General features: G+C 35.5%; 1 protein-coding gene across 1 annotated transcript; it reads right to left on the reverse strand.

Annotated features, from left to right (window-relative positions):
• Positions 1-348: 348 nt before the first annotated feature.
• LOC129301991 (uncharacterized) lies at positions 349-14,568 on the reverse strand. The gene is given in 25 exon segments (XM_054940645.1): positions 349-639; positions 1,476-1,526; positions 1,964-2,169; positions 2,246-2,458; positions 2,461-2,503; positions 3,629-3,874; positions 3,970-4,029; positions 4,122-4,311; positions 4,556-4,689; positions 4,802-5,041; positions 6,591-6,875; positions 6,938-7,051; positions 7,714-7,798; positions 8,435-8,619; positions 8,712-8,854; positions 9,249-9,342; positions 10,965-11,019; positions 11,219-11,349; positions 11,351-11,414; positions 11,538-11,602; positions 12,111-12,265; positions 13,224-13,309; positions 13,405-13,539; positions 13,610-13,688; positions 14,379-14,568. Coding segments are annotated over 25 exon segments (3,540 nt in total).
• Between the last annotated feature and the right edge of the window lie 2,694 nt (positions 14,569-17,262).

Genomic DNA, 17,262 nt, shown 5'->3' on the forward strand with positions numbered 1-17,262 from the left:
CAGCCCTACTCTCCCCTATATCTCTCGAAAGCATTTCTAACCTATATCTGCTAGAGATGTATTTAAGTCTACAATATATAATTACATCATATATATATATATATATATATATGTATGTATGTATGTATATTCCTGAAGCCCTGCCTAAAGCTACGTATCCAAGTAGATGTCTGAAGCTAACATGCTGAAGCTGAATAAACATATAGTTCAGACGTCCATAATCACTGACCCCCAACTAAACCATTCCTTGGCAATCATGGGACACCCTGTTACTGAAATCTGAGAACTACAAGTCTCAGAAGTCAGAATAGATGATAATTGTTCATACCTTAGCATATCAAGCAGCTGCTATCGAAAAAGCTTTGGAAAAGACCACATTATGAACTTCGCAAAAACGTCAGATTCCAGAAAGTCTATATGAGCGGCTCGCCCTATGAAGGAGTTCAGATTCTTGCCATAGGCAGTGGTATCAAAATTAACATCAAAGCGCATAAACACTCGACGCTCAGAGGGATTGGCACGGATTTGGTCCAAGCAACTATTTAGCATCTCCATGAACGCTCTTCCCTTCTTTGAATTATCATTTGAAGCAGCTTGGCATGACTGAATTCTAGCAGAGTGGTAGGGCACATAACCATCCTGAAGAAGCATCGTCAATTAAACAAGCCAAAAGAAATTCTAAGGTGGATACAAGCATGCCAGAAGAAAAGGTAAAATGGGGAGAAGAGAAGGGAAAAAAGGTATACAGGACTCACTTAACTCACTTTTATGCAATGCTTTAACCTTCACTTGAAAATTCACTGTTTTATTAGACCCTAATTAGGGAAAAAGATTACGCTGCCCTGCTAGGCTGCTAGTATAATGCAAAAACTTTATTGCCCTTTGTCTTTGAAGACAATTAATTCATTTCCAGCATAAAGAAACGCTTGCAGAATTTAAAACGTCAATCATCAAAATCCCTGTTGTATGCTCTCTGGAGTTGGAACTTAGGAGTGTCGAGACCATTTTGTAATTCATGCTAATTTTTTGTGTGGAATATCTAGTATTCTAGAATTGTTTCTCATAGAGTTGAGGGGACTTAATAGGAGTTTGGACTATTATGAATCATGACGGAATAGGACCCTTTCGAGCGAAAGCTCTACTACCAACAATACTGGATTTTCAGGGTTTGAATTTGAGACATCTAGTTAAGTTGGTACAAGTTCTTTACCAGTTGAACCCAACATCCGGTGGTATAGTTCATATTATTATTTCAACGAGAGCATGCTTCTTCTAGGTCTAATGACCTCGATTTCTTTGCCCCAGAAGAAAAAAGTATGCCTTGCTCTGATACATGCCATGGAACCCACTGAAGGAGTTCTATTCTACTCAGACATGTTTAAGCTCAACTATGATACTGATGAATAATAACCCAATTTCTAACAAAATATCAGTATAAGCGTTCAATTTACAAGTGACCCACGAGAAATAAATACTTGAGGAGAAGATAACAAGACAATATGTTTGAAGTGGCCCAACGTCTCCTGCTGAAATTAGAAAGAAATAAAAGGAAGGAACAATATCAAAACCTCCATCAATAGTATATACAATTCATCTCTCTGTCGCAGCAAATATTAAATTAAAGATGAAATGCATGTGACCTCTTTATTTTTTCAGGTTTAAGCATCTAGATCCCTCAACCTCAGAAAATGTCCTAATAGCCATTTCTATCCTTTTTTTTTTGGTATCAATCCATCCTCACGACCACCTTGACCTTTACATACTATAACCAAAAGTCACAGACATCAATGATTGCACATGAACACAATGTAGCTGTTGAAACGATTTTTGAGGTTATCAGAAGCTGATCAACAAAATTAAAATTTGAATGGCTTTGCAACTTTCTTAAAAATAAGTCATGCAATAAGTAATACTAAACTTGGGCCCGAGACATTTGACCCTGACTTTCATAGGACCTCCCTACCTTACAGAGTTTATAGAGGAAGGTATTTTGGATATCTGAATCATCGGTGAAAGTCAACTGATAAATGCATTGTGTGCCTTTCAGTGTCTTCAAAAGCCACAATCCAGAATTAAACAAAGAGTTTGAACTATAGAGATACCCCAAATGTGGACCAGATACAGAAACATATGTATGAAGAAGTCTTAGAAATGGCTCCATCATGCTGTCTGCAAACAGAACATATTTTAGCACTAAATGTCAAACTGACGAACAGCATTACATCTAAATAAATGCATGACCAACCTACAATAGCGGTTCTTATAATGAGGTTACCAATAGAGTGTCCAACAAAACTTAGCCGAATATCTTCTAAATTCCTATGTTTTGATGCTTTGTCCATTCTTCTTTTAACAAAAGATATAACTTCTTGAGCTAGCCTTTGTCCCATTTCTCTGAAATCTCCAGATGTTTTATCCTCATTAACCTTGGACATAAGAACTTCAGCCTTGGGATCATCAACAGCCATTGATTTTGGATAAGCTGTAGATCCAGATGATGCCCCTATAAAGTTTTGAGTAATGAAGTATTGAGTAACTCACCAAGTTTCCGAGCCAATTAAAATACTGAACAGAAAATATAGATGAATTGTAATCCAGCAATGTTGTTCTACATACGATGCAATTGAACTTGGCACACTTACACTATGATGTCTCCAATATATTAAATTATATAGTACTATATTAACCAAATGCACCAAGATTACAATAGGAGAGTGAACCAAACTACTCCAAACAGAACATACATAGCTACTACTATAGGCTGAGCTAGGGTCAGTTCAACTCAATCATAAAACAATCTGATCAGCAACTTCATTAGGATAAGACAAACTTTCCCATTAAACAGTATTTTGTATTTTGAATGAAATATATTTATATGTAACTACAAAAAATTGATGGCTATTGACTTGTACTCTTGTAACTTTTACTTGAAATTTATATAACAAGTTAGGGAAAATACAGACACCCCTGTACTTTGACCACTTTGTAGACAACAAACCATATAATTTAAAATCCATAAAATATACCCCATGTATTATAGCATTCATGGAAGTAGTCAATGCTTCCAACACATGATTTCAACAGATTCCAGTATGCCACTTATAATTTATCATTTATAAATTGTAAATGAACAATTAATCAGAACATGCCATGTGTCCTTCCATACACGGTCGTATGGGGTTTTAGTTAAGTTCCAATAGAACGTAGATGGAAAGGTCTGCTTTTAACTTTCAAGTTAGTTAAAGTACAGGGGTTTATTACGTGGATTTCAAAGTAATTGGTGGCTTTTGGTAAATGAGTCAGAGTATAAGGAGCACTGGTGCATTTTCCCTAATAAATTAAGATAACACGAGACTAATTTAAAGTCGGGCTTACCTAAAACAAGCTCAGGCTAAAGAACAATCAAGAAAGTTTAGCTTCATCCCTCAGCTCCTTCATCTTTTCTCATTCACTCCCATATTCGAAATTTGTAAAGCACAACTTAAATTGGTAATAGTCTAGAAAAACCTTAGTTGGTTCATCAATACATGACTTTAAACCACATTCTAAAATTCTTATGCATAGTTAAAAAGCTCAATTCCCGCTTAAAGGCAAGGTACTGGTTTTGCAATAAATTCCCCAAACTTGCCTGAAATCCATGCACAAAGACAACAATCTTTAACACACGAGAATTACTCTGTGGTGTGGATTTCTTGTCTACAGTGATAGAGCTGTCAGTTTGTAAGGTAAGTGATTCTAGAAGTTTAACATGTCTTAGGTATGAATTTTCACTTTTAGTACGCTGTGGTGTGCTCATCATACGGTCTACAATCATAACTGGTACTCTTGAAGGATCTCCAAAGATATACATATCTTGAATTGACCGGTTGTTGATCTGCAATGAAGCAGTAATTAATTAATAACCCGTGTGAAAATCAGAAGTTGAAGCTAGGGGTCCAAACTCCACATTAATAAAGGGGAATAACTTACCCTCATCTGTGCAATGCTCTTTCGATGAAGATCAGCACATGTAGCTGCAATTTGAGGAGGCTGTGCAAATTACAGGACAAAATTATAATATATGCAGCCTTTTACATTAAGAATTATCATTTTCCATTCAAAAGGAACAGACACACGCGTACATTATCAGGTAATTGCCATGAACTGGCAGTTCTTCTATGTACACCACGGCGGGAAGATTCATCACTACCACTATTTACATAACGACGAGGCATCTCAAACTTAGAATACACCATCCATATTGACCACTCAGCTTTCCGATCCTTAGCCCATACATCACGTAAAAACTCGAGAATCTTCATTTTGTTATCCCTAAGTAGTTAATATCAGCTAAGCAAGCAAGCCAAACAGAAGTTCCATGATACTTGTCCTATCATTATAGAGTTAAAATTATAATTTCAGGCAGTTACACTAGACCAAGCTCATGATACATTCATGTATATATGTGCATGGTTGGATCTAGAGCTGGTCCATAATTGAGAATCAGTCCTCTGTTCAGTTCAATTTAACAAAATTAGGTAGAATAAAATCCTACAACATTTGATAGAAAGCAAACTTGTGGAACTTAAGAAACATGCTCCATAAATACATGGACTGATCTCCAAATGAATGATAATAACCCATCAGTTCACTCTTGAATAAGGAACAAAGAACTTCAGCATTATGAAGATCCAGAGGACCATTTCCTCTCTGTGCAAGCAAGAGAAAAATAAGTAAGAACTAATCAAGAAGGAAGCATTGAGATGGCATAAATGGCCAAATAAAATAAGAAATACTATGCAAGATTAAAGAATGTAAGGACCTCAAGAACAATTTGTGGCTTGCCTTCTCCTGAAACTTCAACATCTGCTTCCAGCGGCTTTGCTTGCAGAATAGAAGTTACTAACGTTGGATTATTCATTTTTGACTCACAAAAGTCAATGGCTCGCCCAACTGCTTTGCTGATTTTTTGTAGTTCTTTAAGACATATATCACAAGAAGTTAGTAGTGCTTTAACGACTGCAACATTCTTTGCAACCTCAGAAGTAACCCCACTTGCTTCCTAATCAGTCACACAAAGCATTGTTATTACAGGAAGAAGAATGCATGAAGGACTAAAACAATATAAATTAAAAGGGTGAGTTTCATTCTCCTTGACTCCCTCATCATTTAATAAAACGACATGAATATTACTAAATTCCCCGTGTTGCTTTTTTCAATGATTTTTACCCCATTCTCAGAGCTAGACACAAATTTTAAGTAGCGCCTGGAAGCCTGACATTTCAAAATGTTCTTTAGTTACATTGATACAAAGAAAAATTGTCATAATTGTACCACCATCTTCATGGAAAGCAGGTTCAGATAGTAATCAAAATATAACTGAGCAATTGAAAGTATAAATTAATAGGAAAAGGCATTCCAAGCACGACATAAAATGCTTGCATCTAGGTAAGTAAATATGTATAGACATTAACTTCCATGTTTCTGATGCATAATTGAATGCAACATTACTGATAACAAAAAGGTGCAAAATCATGCATATAGACCTGACAAACTAGCTAGTAAAATACTAAAATGACTCACATTCATGAAAACTGAAAACATTCCCGTGCATTGCATGGGATGTTTATTATTTTCCCCCTAACAAGTGATACATAATTTGAAAAAAAAGTTACAAGTAGGGTATTTAGAAAATATCACTTTAACTAGTAGTACACCTATAGTGATTGTGGAAATCCCATTAATTGTGTAAATAGCAAATAGGCTTGATTTTTTTTTATTATTATCCCTTCTCCTTCGCCTCTGACCATGAGAATTAATGCTGATTATTCCTTACCTAGTCATAGGCTAGAAATCAAGGATTAGATTAGCCTAGCACTGTGTATATATTGTAAATCACATGTTCATGTTCATATATACAATTGAAGCATTTTAGTCGACTCTCTCTCTCACATGGTATCAGAGCTTGAGGAAGAGATCGAAAACGTATCTGATTCGGAAACGGAGATGGAGCCGACTGGAGCAGTACGCGACACCCAGACAACATCTACGACTGACCCGAGAGGCTCTGATAGCATGATTCCAAATCAGAAAGAAGGAACGAACCACTCTGCGAGTGACTCTGGGGGGTTCAACAGTCTTATTTCGAGCCAGAAAGGGGGACAGTATGCATCGATGCCGAGCTTAGAGGGCTCAAATATCCTCATTGTCTCTGAAAAACTGACCGGAGACAATTACCGGGAGTGGGCACAGATGATGAAGCTCTCTATCAAAGGTCGTGGATGACTGGGCTTCCTCAATGGCGACTCTGTAATTCCAGATGGCTCAAATCCGAAAGCCCTTCGCCTCTAGAAAAATAAAAACTCGATGGTCACTTCCTGGCTCATTAATGCGATGATTCCAACAATAAAAAGGAGCTTTATGTATCTACTTACTGCAAGAGAGATATAGGAGGCTGTACGAGAGGCATATTCTGATGGAGAAAATGTTTCTCAAATGTTTGAAATCAGAACTAAATTGTGGCACATGAGTCAGGGTTCTCGTAACCTTAATGATTATTATCTTGAAATGACTGCTCTTTGGCAGGAATTGGATCTGATTAATGAAGATGCCTGGAAGTGTGCTGAGGATGCTGCCCAGTATAAAAAACGCATTGATAAAGAAAGGCTATTTGAGTTCATAGCAGGACTCAATCCAGAACTTGATGCGGTAAGGGGGAGGATCCTGAGTCTCGTACCATTACCATCTGTTCGTGAAGCATTTGCTGAAGTAAGACGTGAAGATGCATGTCGGCGTGTTATGCTGAAAACTGATGCTAAGGGGACCATTACTGCACCTGAACCATCAACACTTGTCACTAAAAGTGCAGATCCAAGAGGCCAGAAGAATAGACCCACCTGTGAACATTGTAAAAAGACAGGTCATACCAAAGATACCTATTGGGATATTCATGGCAAACCCCTAAACTGGAAACCAAAGAAGCCAAGGGGTCGTGGTTATCACACTGGCACAGAAAAGAGTGATGACCAGCCCATGACACCTCAATTACATCCAGCCACCCAGCAGTTCCCTCCTGAACAGTTTGCCAAATTCATGGAATTTCTTAATACCCTCCACATGCCTAGCACAAAACAACCAACAGCCACAGTAGTCTACAAAGGGAACTTCCTACAAGCCTTACATGTCATTCAACATCTGTGTATTGAAAATCTCTCGATTGTAGACTCAGGTGCTTCTGATCACATGACGGATAATCGAGAATTATTCTCCACATATACTCCATATGGTGGCTCCCTTAAGGTTAAAATTGCTGACGCTACAATATCCCCAGTCGTCAGTGTTGGAGACATAAAAGTTTCCGATAAGCTGGTTCTTCATTCTGTTCTTCATGTTCCAAAATTGATGTATAATCTGTTATCTATGCAAAAATTGACCAAGGATAAACACTGTCATGCTGACTTCTATCCCAACTATTATATGTTTTAGGAAATGTCAACGGGGACGATGATTGGCAGTGCTAGAGAATTTGATGGTCTTTATTACCTTGATGCATCCTCTAACGAGTATGGTAGCGTTTGCAATAAAGTTTCCTTTCCTAAGGATAATAGTATTTTGTTATGGCACCAACATCTTAGTCATCCCAATTTTCAGTATTTGAGTCAAATGTTCCCTTCTCTTAATTTTAATAAAAATGTTTTCAAGTTTTATTGTGATGTTTGTGAACTTGCCAAGCACCATAGAACCACTTTTTCTTGCAATATTTACCAACCTTCCCAACCATTCACCACTATTCACAGTGACCTTTGAGGACCTAGCCGAACTACCAACAAAACACATAAAAATGGTTTATAACATTTATCGATGATCACACCCGTGTTTGCTGGACCTTTCTCCTTAAAGACAAAACTGATGTTGTCCCTGTATTCATCAACTTTTACAAAATGATTCAAACCCAGTTTCACACCTCTATTAAAATCCAACATACCGATAACGGTACTGAGTTTATCAATAACTCTTTAGGCAATTTCTTACAGCACTATGGAATTGTTCATAAAAATACTTGTGCTTATAGCCCCCAACAGAATGGCATAGCTGAAAGAAAAAACCGGCACATTTTAGAGGTTGCTAGAGCCCTTCTTCTTACCCATAATGTACCCAAATTTTATTGGGGTGATGCCATCCTTACCGCCACCCATCTCATTAATCGAATGCCTAGCCGAATCCTATCTTTTAAAACCCTACTTAAGGTTCTTCACATCACCCATCTTATTCCTCACCTTGAAAATAACCTTCCACTGCGAGTTTTTAGGTGCACTGTCTTTGTTCACATTCATCACAATAGTAAACTTGACCCCCGTGCCGTTAAATGTATTTTTCTTGGATATTATGCTTCCTAAAAAGGGTATAAGTGTTATGATCCTCTCACAAAGAAATTCTTTATTAGCTGTGATGTCACCTTCCATGAAGATGAATCCTTTTATCTGAAGTCTCCAACTCAAGGGGAGAGTGTGAGTGACTTGGAGCCTTCTTTAGAATCCTCTTTCCAACCTGAATTAGAATTACCCTATGAGTATGAACCTCCATTAAAACTTCCATTTGAAGTTGGTGAGTCAACAATTGAACCTGAACTAGATAATGTACCTACCACCAAGGGGGATCCTAATAAGGGGGAGAGAACAAACACTGATAAATTCTATAATCGGTTCTATGTTCGGAGGAAAACATCAAGGAACCAGACCGAAGTTCTCGAAGCTGACCATGATTCTGAACCAATGACCAATCCTGAATCTCAAGAAGATATTACTGACTGTGATCAGCCAGGAGGAGTAGAAAAAGATTTGGATCTTCCCATTGCACTTTGGAAGAAACCCAGATGCTGCACTAAACACCCAATAGACAAGTTTGTCTCTTATAAAGCTCTCTCACCTTGATTTCAAGCCTTCACAACCAATTTGGATAGCATTACAATCCCAACATGCATTGAAGAAGCACTACAGTCCCCAAATTGAAAAAATGCTGTTATAGAAGAAATGAATGCTCTCAAGCTAAATGGTATATGGGAAGAGGTTGAGATACTGCAAGGAAAGAAAGCTGTAGGTTGCAAATGGGTGTTCACAGTGAAGTACAAAGCAGATGGTACTGTTGAAAAGTTCAAGGCCCGTCTTGTGGCAAAAGGTTTTTCCCAAATCTATGGAACTGATTATACAGAGACATTTGCACCAGTTGCTAAGCTCAACACAATAGGAATTCTTATGTCCCTGGCTGCAAACCTTGATTGGCCATTATATCAGTTAGATGTAAAGAATGCATTCCTAAATGGAGACTTAAAGGAAGAAGTGTACATGACGCCACCACCTGTATTCCCTACCCAGGAAAGGAACCCAGTCTGTAAATTAAGAAAATCCTTATATGGATTAAAACAGTCACCTCGTGCATGGTTCAAAAGGTTCACACAGGTTCTAAGAAAGGAAGGGTTCAGTTAAGGGTAGAGTGATCATACATTGTTCTTCAAGCACAAGGAAGGAAAGAAAACCATTCTAAGCGTATATGTGGATGATATCATCCTCACAGGGGATAACCATGAAGAGATGGAAAAGATTAAAAAGGCATTGGCCAAATCCTTCCAAGTCAAAGACTTAAGGGAAATGAAATATTTTTTTGGGAATGGAAGTAGCACGATCTAAAAAAGGGATTTATATATCCCAGAGAAAATACATTCTCGATCTGCTAAAAGAGACAGGAATGTTAGGGTGCAAGCCTAGTACGACACCCATTGAAGTAACATCAAAAAAGAAGAAGATAAAAAAAGATGATAGAGAAGAAGAAGATGAAGAGGAAGAAGAAAATGAAGGGAAAGATGTTGACAAAGGAAGATACTAAAGATTAGTTGGGAAACTTGTCTATCTTTCCCATACTAGACCAGATATTGCATTTGCAGTAAGTATAGCAAGCCAACATTCTCATACTCCTAAAGAGAAATATTTAAAGGTAGTTTACAAGATTATACGATACTTGAAGGGCACACCTGGAAAGGAAATATTATATCGAAAGACAGAGAAGAAAAATGTAGAGATATTTACAAATGCTGACTGGGCAGGCGCCCATAATGATAGAAGATCAACATTAGGATATTGCACATATGTGTGGGGAAACCTAGTGACATGAAGGAGTAAGAAGCAAAACGTTGTTGCAAGGAGCAGTGCGGAAGCTGAATTTCAAGCAGTAGCTCATGGTATATGTGAAGAGATATGGGTAAAATGGGTATTAGAAGAACTGAGGATTGAGTTAGAACTTCCAATGAAGCTGTACACTGATAGCAAAGCTGCTATAGACATCTCACATAACCCAGTTCATCATGACAGAACCAAGTATGTTGAGGTTGATAGACACTTTATCAAAGAAAAGATTGAAGGGAGCCTTGTGTCACTCATACATGTGCCGTCATGGAATCAAACCGCAGATATCTTTACCAAAGGCTTGAACAAGGAGATGTTTGAAAAGTTTGTAGGCAAGTTGGAAATGATTGACATATATAGTCCAACTTGAGGGGGAGTGTGGAAATCCCATTAATTGTGTAAATAGTAAATAGGCTTGATTTGTTTTTTATTATTATCCCTTCTCCTTCGCCTCTGATCATGAGAATTAATGCTGATTATTCCTTACCTAGTCATAGGCTAGAAATCAGGGATTAGATTAGCCTAGCACTGTGTATATATTGTAAATCGCATGTTCATGTTCAGATATACAATTGAAGCATTTCAGTCGACTCTCTCTCTCACAGTGATAGATTCAATTTTCCCCAATTGAAAACAAATACATCCTAAATCCTGAAGAAGAATCAAAGAAAAATAAATTGAGACAATAATTGTAAATGTCATCTCCTTACTTACTACCAAGAAAGACTGATGGTTAGCATTGCGAACAAAGCCACCATAATCAGCAATGGTTAACAGAAAGAAACATCCAATCCAATGTTAAGAACATACTGGATTCAATGTGTCATAACTTTCATCAGCAATCCCTCCAGAACTGCCAGAATTGCTGAAACGGCTCAAGTTAATAGGTTATTCTATGTAAAGAAGCATACATACTTTCAAAAAAACACCAAGAAGAATAAGAAGAAGCATACATGACATAAAGTTTACAATCAAAAAAGATTAAAATGATCTTCTGAAAGAAATTACAAATGCTAAAATAAGATCCTATGCCAATCATATGCAAATAAGACTATGTAACAAACCTTGCTACCTTCAAAGCAGACCTGTAAGAAGCAGCTTTCAGTAGACTGACATGTACACTTACATCAACAAGCACTGCATGCAAGGCATCAAAATGGACAGGACAATATGAATGTAATCCTAAAAGGGCTTTTTGGAGGAATGCGAAATTCATGAACAGCTGCAGGGGAAGCATCCAGAGAAGCTTGCAATCCAACACTGTAGATGGTGCACTCAGGTCAGTATATAAATGTCAGCAACGACAAATCTACCAAAAAGGAAACAAACAATTCTTTTGCCTCAGACTAATGGGCCAATCAATATACAGCTCCTATTTCTCACCCATCCTCCAAATTAGGAGCAAACATCAGTTCAAACTTCAAAACAGCAGCAGTTGCCAGTAAACCCTGCATATAGATTCCATACAAAAAAGTTCAGTGTGACCAGAATGATAGATTCTACAAGGGAAGAATAGTGAAAAATACTAGTATTTTACTTCATCTTTCCAGAAGTTATAGTTAATCTTGGCTATTCTAGTGCTCCTCTTAACCATAGAAGCAAAATGCTGTGCATCAGCCCAAAACTAAGTATTAAGCTAGTGTCAAGATAAAGTATGTTCCTCAACCTGACAACCACTTGACAACCGAAAATTACAAATTAGTTCCCATTCTATTTTTTTTTCTTTGCCAACAACTGTGCATGCTTGTGCATGTGTATGAAGGAGCGAGTGCAAGTGCGTATAAAGAATGTACAACCTATGGCAATTAGAATGTCAACCTTGTCGACAGGAGGTATATGACCTTGGGGATCTCCCTAACAGGTAACTTGGCAACCAAAGAACAGTTGTGACCTCAAGAGGTTTCTTTTCCAATTGATAACCCTATAAAATAGTGAAAAAGAGAAAGGAACTGCTACCTCAAATTTACCAAGAGATAAAACGAACGAGATCATCATACATAAATGAATGTCCTGTCTAGCATATTTTATCTGAAAGGGATGTGTTGAGAAACTGTGGTCTGCATCATCAATTCTCCATATACCATATAAATTACCAGAGCCCAGATCAGGAGCTGCAAAAAAGGAACCCTACCTCAGTTATTCGTTCAGTATATAAGAGAAAGACTTTCTGATAGCTTTTGTATGAAGGAAAATGAAGTAAGAGGAGTATATTCAAACTTAAAAGGGATTAGGTTTCCACAATCTCATGCATGGCACGCAATGAAATATCCTAGGCATACCACATATGTAATTCAGATTTCCAGCATGCTTAATCTTTTTCACTTTTTTTCTGTTTGGCTACTTTTGTGCCATGAATTTTTTTGTTCATTATACCATAATTCACACAAAAGGTCACAAGCCTAGTTAAGCTCTAAGCTTCTTTTGAATTGATACAAAAACCTGCTTCTCCAAATTGAATAGATTGGACAAGGGTCTGCTTTGTACTATATTCCAAAAGTCCATTGGGATGATGAACTATAAAATAGCTGCATAATAAAGCCTCATTTCCTCCCTCAAAATTCAATTTACACTCAGTAACGAATACCATCAGAAACTAATCTTGGAAAGAAAAATTAAATAAAATTTTAATTTATTATAGAAATTTATGGTATTCAATCTGAAATGTCACTCATCACTAGAGATAAATGAAAAATAATGTAATAAAATTATATTATATTATATTATAACCAAAAGAAATCAACCCAGCAGCGCAAGAAAAAAATAAAGATCAGATACAGCCGTCAACTATGGATTAGTACTTGGCAGAAGGAGCAGGAACCCTAGGCCATGATGTATAGCCCAGTTCCCTCAAACACTCATTCAATATGATGTTAGTGTAAAAGAGACATAAGTCGTCGTGGTCATAATCATATTTGCAGGTATTTTGTGATACCTTTTAATGTACACCCTCATTTCACTCTAGACAAGACTAAAACCTTTCAAATTTTCACTCTTTATAAAATAATATGCAACAAACAAGGGGGGCACAGAGACAGGCATGAGCAAAGTAGACATGATTTAACAAATTACCTTCGTATTGAACAACTCTAGCTGGAGTTCCTAGGGAAATTTTTTCATTGTCCTCCCATCTAACAGTAATCTTAATTTTATACCATCTACGAAGAAAACATATATTTCAAATTATCAGGTGAAAAATTCATAGAGAAAATTAGTTTTTTTTTTTGGGGTGGGGGGGACAATGTACAGGTACCCCTGCTGAAAAAGGTCAAGATTGTGAAATCTATGAATGTAGATGGCAATCTCCTGAACAGTTTCCAACATAGCCACAAGCCTCACTCTAGCTGAATGTGGCGCCACATTAGAATGCTTCAATATTGGCAGACTTCTATATTTCGGACCAAAAAAAGCATCCTAGTCACTGCAGCATGCAATATCACCATCATCGTAGCACATGCCTATCCTTTTGCAAGTCAATGCTAGCAGCTACTCCGAGTGTCCCCTTGAGATCTTGACATTTATGTCTCTCATCTACCCCTAATTCGGGAGCAAGTTAGCCAGACGTTTAAAATGAACAGTTGCATCGATCTGAAGTAAGGTTGTAACACTGACATTAAGTTTTTCATAAAAAGACAATTGCAACACACGTACGCACTCAACATGCGTAAAAAACGTGGAAGCCGATATTTGGTGAAATAATTCGTTAAATCATGCGAATTCTTGTCCTAGAACACTTGACTGTAGATTATGAATACAATATTATGGTCCAGTTGCGTTTTAAATAAATCCTTGATTCGCAGATGGAATGCAATTTTTTTTTTTTCCAAAGGAAGTCTTGACAGGCGGTGGGAGTGCCTGCATTACCTAGCAAACCAAAAAATCGAAAGCAATAGCAATTTGTAATACATGCGGACAAAATAAGGCAAATTTGACGTTGAATTCGTACAAAAGGTTTGGCAAACATAGTAGCATTAAAAAATCGAGATTACTATAGTAAGCCGGTAAAAAGAAATATAATGCTTGCAAAATCCTCGAAAGATATAGTCATCGGTTGCACGTAATTAAGCACATTTTCTCGGTATGGTGTCACCAAAAAGGTGCAAAATCCTCGACATGTAGTAGCCAACTCTGTTTTGATTGGTAAATAATACAGAGTACGAAGGTCTCAAAAATGGAAATGATGATAAGAAGGGAAACAGGGGGGAGAGAGAGAGAGCGTGCCCGAACCTACAAGGTGGAGATCGGAGTCTGAAATGAGGAAGAGATTGTTGAGTGAAAGCCAGAGGGTTCGTAGTTGTAAGAAATCTGGTTGGGAAAGGAGAACGAGGCATACGCGCGCGGATTGTGAACGTAACGATTTGCGTATCAGAAAAACACAGGCAGCGTGAGAAGTGGAGACCACATGGGTTTCCGCCATTTTCCCAAGTTCGGGACTCTAGCCACAGTGCGCGCTCCTTTTCTAAACACAACCATCGTAACGTCCATCAACAAATTCGAGCCCCTTCTGGAAATCATCAATATATAACGTCAATTTATAATGCTAATAGATATAGTGTATATTTAGATTAAAAGGTTTGTAATTGAGATTAAAAATCAAACAAGGTTAGTAAATTAATATTAAATAAAAATTTTATAATTATAATATAATTTATATTTGTTCACCTTTTTTTTTAAAGTTAGTTGAATAAATTAAAATTTATTTTAATAATTTAATTTAAAAGTCAGTTGAGATGTATAATGATAAAAATAAATATGAGTTTTATTATATATATTTTTTGATTAATTTGATATTTTTAAGAAAAATATGAAGCTTAAAATTACAATTTTTAAAATAATAAATTACAAATATAAAATACATTAATATGTCAAAAATCTTAATTTTTAAAAAGGTAGAATTAAATAATAAGATTTAAAATATTCAAAAAATTTAAAATAAATTTATAAATTAAAAATATTCAATTCTTATTATCTGTAACTTGGTCTCAATTTGCAAACTTTGTTCCATTCTAACTTTATTTTATTTTCTCCCTCTATTTAGTATTTAACAAATAAGAATATATTAAATGGAGTGTATTTTAATTAAATAATCAAACAAGATTTTAATATTTTTCTTTCTTTACTTTGTCTTAATTCATAAATTATAATTAAATATAAAATAATGAAATACACACAACTATCTTCTTATTCCTTAAAATTTAGAGCGCCACACATACTCTCTCTCTAAAAAACATACATTACGAACACCTTCTTCTTCCTCTTTTCCTTTAAACCTTATATTTCTTCCTTATCTTATAAGCGTCTCCACAAACCTTTTAAGCATCATCTCCCTTCTACACTCATTCCCTCCATCTTCTATTCTCTCTACCCACCACTAGTGTTATTTCCCTCTCCCACCATCATTGCATATGTTGTCTCCCTCTCTATCTCAATGAATGAAGGAAAGCAATAAAGACGAGGCAAACATGATGATCCTCGACCTTTATGGACAGCAACTATGGCGAGCATAGATACAATTAATGGCAATGCCGTTGGAGGTAATGGCTGGTGCTTATTAAAGTGAAGAAGGAGCGAGTAAGGTGAGAAAATAAGAACTAGATAGAGGAATATGATAATAAATGCCCACCAATGTTTATAACGTGAGTAAAAAAAGAGCTCCCTTATCTAGCTTCATTAGAAATGCTCTTTTGAATTTTTTTTTTATTCAAACATATTTTAATGAGCTTTTTTATCCCAACTGAGGTCAGAGTCTCCTAAATCTCAATTGGAAAGTGGTCTAAACACACACATAATCACTTCAATGTTGCCCGTAAAATATAATAATAATATTATTATTCTTTTCAATTTAATTTATAAGTCACTTTTAATATGTCATTATAATTGAGAAAAACCTTAAGTTTGATTAATTATGTTTTAAAATTAAATATATTTTTACTTCTACTTATAATAAGGAAAAAATTATTTTAATTATTTTTTAATATTTAAGAAGGGTAAAAAAGCAAACATAAATATAGAAAATAGTAAAATACCTTATAACTATAATTAAAATTAATCTTTTCTCTTTTTCTTAAAAGTAGAATTAGAGAAGTACATAATTGGTTTAGGGCCAAAAAACAAGGGGGGAGAGGTTGCTAGTAGGAGTGTTTGATAAATAGTAATTTCATATATTTTTATTTTTTTAATTTAAACTTTTAAATATTTATTTAAAATTAATTGAGTTTAATTAGATATTATTTGAATTTATTTTCCAATCTTTAATTTTGAGATTTTAACTACCTAAATCTTGAATTCAAAATATAAATGATCTCTTTAATGTCTTTGCACACTCATTATTTAATTTTATTTTATTTGTGTAAATTTTTTAGATCTAATTTAGAAAATATCGATGGATATTATTTTAAAAAGAATAATAAAAGTATACTTAAAGATCAAGTCAATAATCAAATTTAAAAAACTTTATTTCAATTTTTTATATTTATTTTGGGTCTCTTAATATATTTTTCAATTATAATTATTAAGGGTAGTTCTGTCATTTTCATCAAATTATTAGGCTATATTTATGCTGAAAATGCACGCACAAATCAATCTGAATGGAATAAGAAGAATCGCAGCACAAGACGCAACAATTTTGAATTAATTGAAGGAGGAGAGGCATACGTGGCGATAGCTCTTCGTCTATTATTCTTTTCTTCAATTTTCTTGTGCGATGTGTTAGGCCTTTAAACTCTTCTGTTCTTGAACCTTGCCAATCTTAACATAATTAATCTCTTAATCTTGACTAAGTCAATCAAATTTTCAAAATATAAACAAAAAAACTAAAGAACTTGGTACGCCAGAGAGAAAAGAGAGTTTAAGAGAAAACTTAATTTGCTTGTTTTGCTTCATGCTTACAAATGAGAGGTGAAAAGTGTTTATAGGTTTTCCTTTTTTCTAAAAAGTTTTCACCTCATTAATGAAATTAATTCAATCTAATGGTGTACATTTAATATATATCAAAAATATATTAATATTTACAAGAATATTTTTAGAATGTACAAAAGGAAGATATCCTTAAAATAATTTATATACTTCAAGTACTTTCAATACTTTTTTAGAGATATTGGGGTCTTATGAA

Source organism: Prosopis cineraria, unplaced genomic scaffold (assembly GCF_029017545.1).
Source record: "Prosopis cineraria cultivar Desert tree isolate PC_DT_omini unplaced genomic scaffold, ASM2901754v1 PC2, whole genome shotgun sequence".
Classification (NCBI taxonomy): Eukaryota; Viridiplantae; Streptophyta; class Magnoliopsida; order Fabales; family Fabaceae; genus Prosopis; species Prosopis cineraria.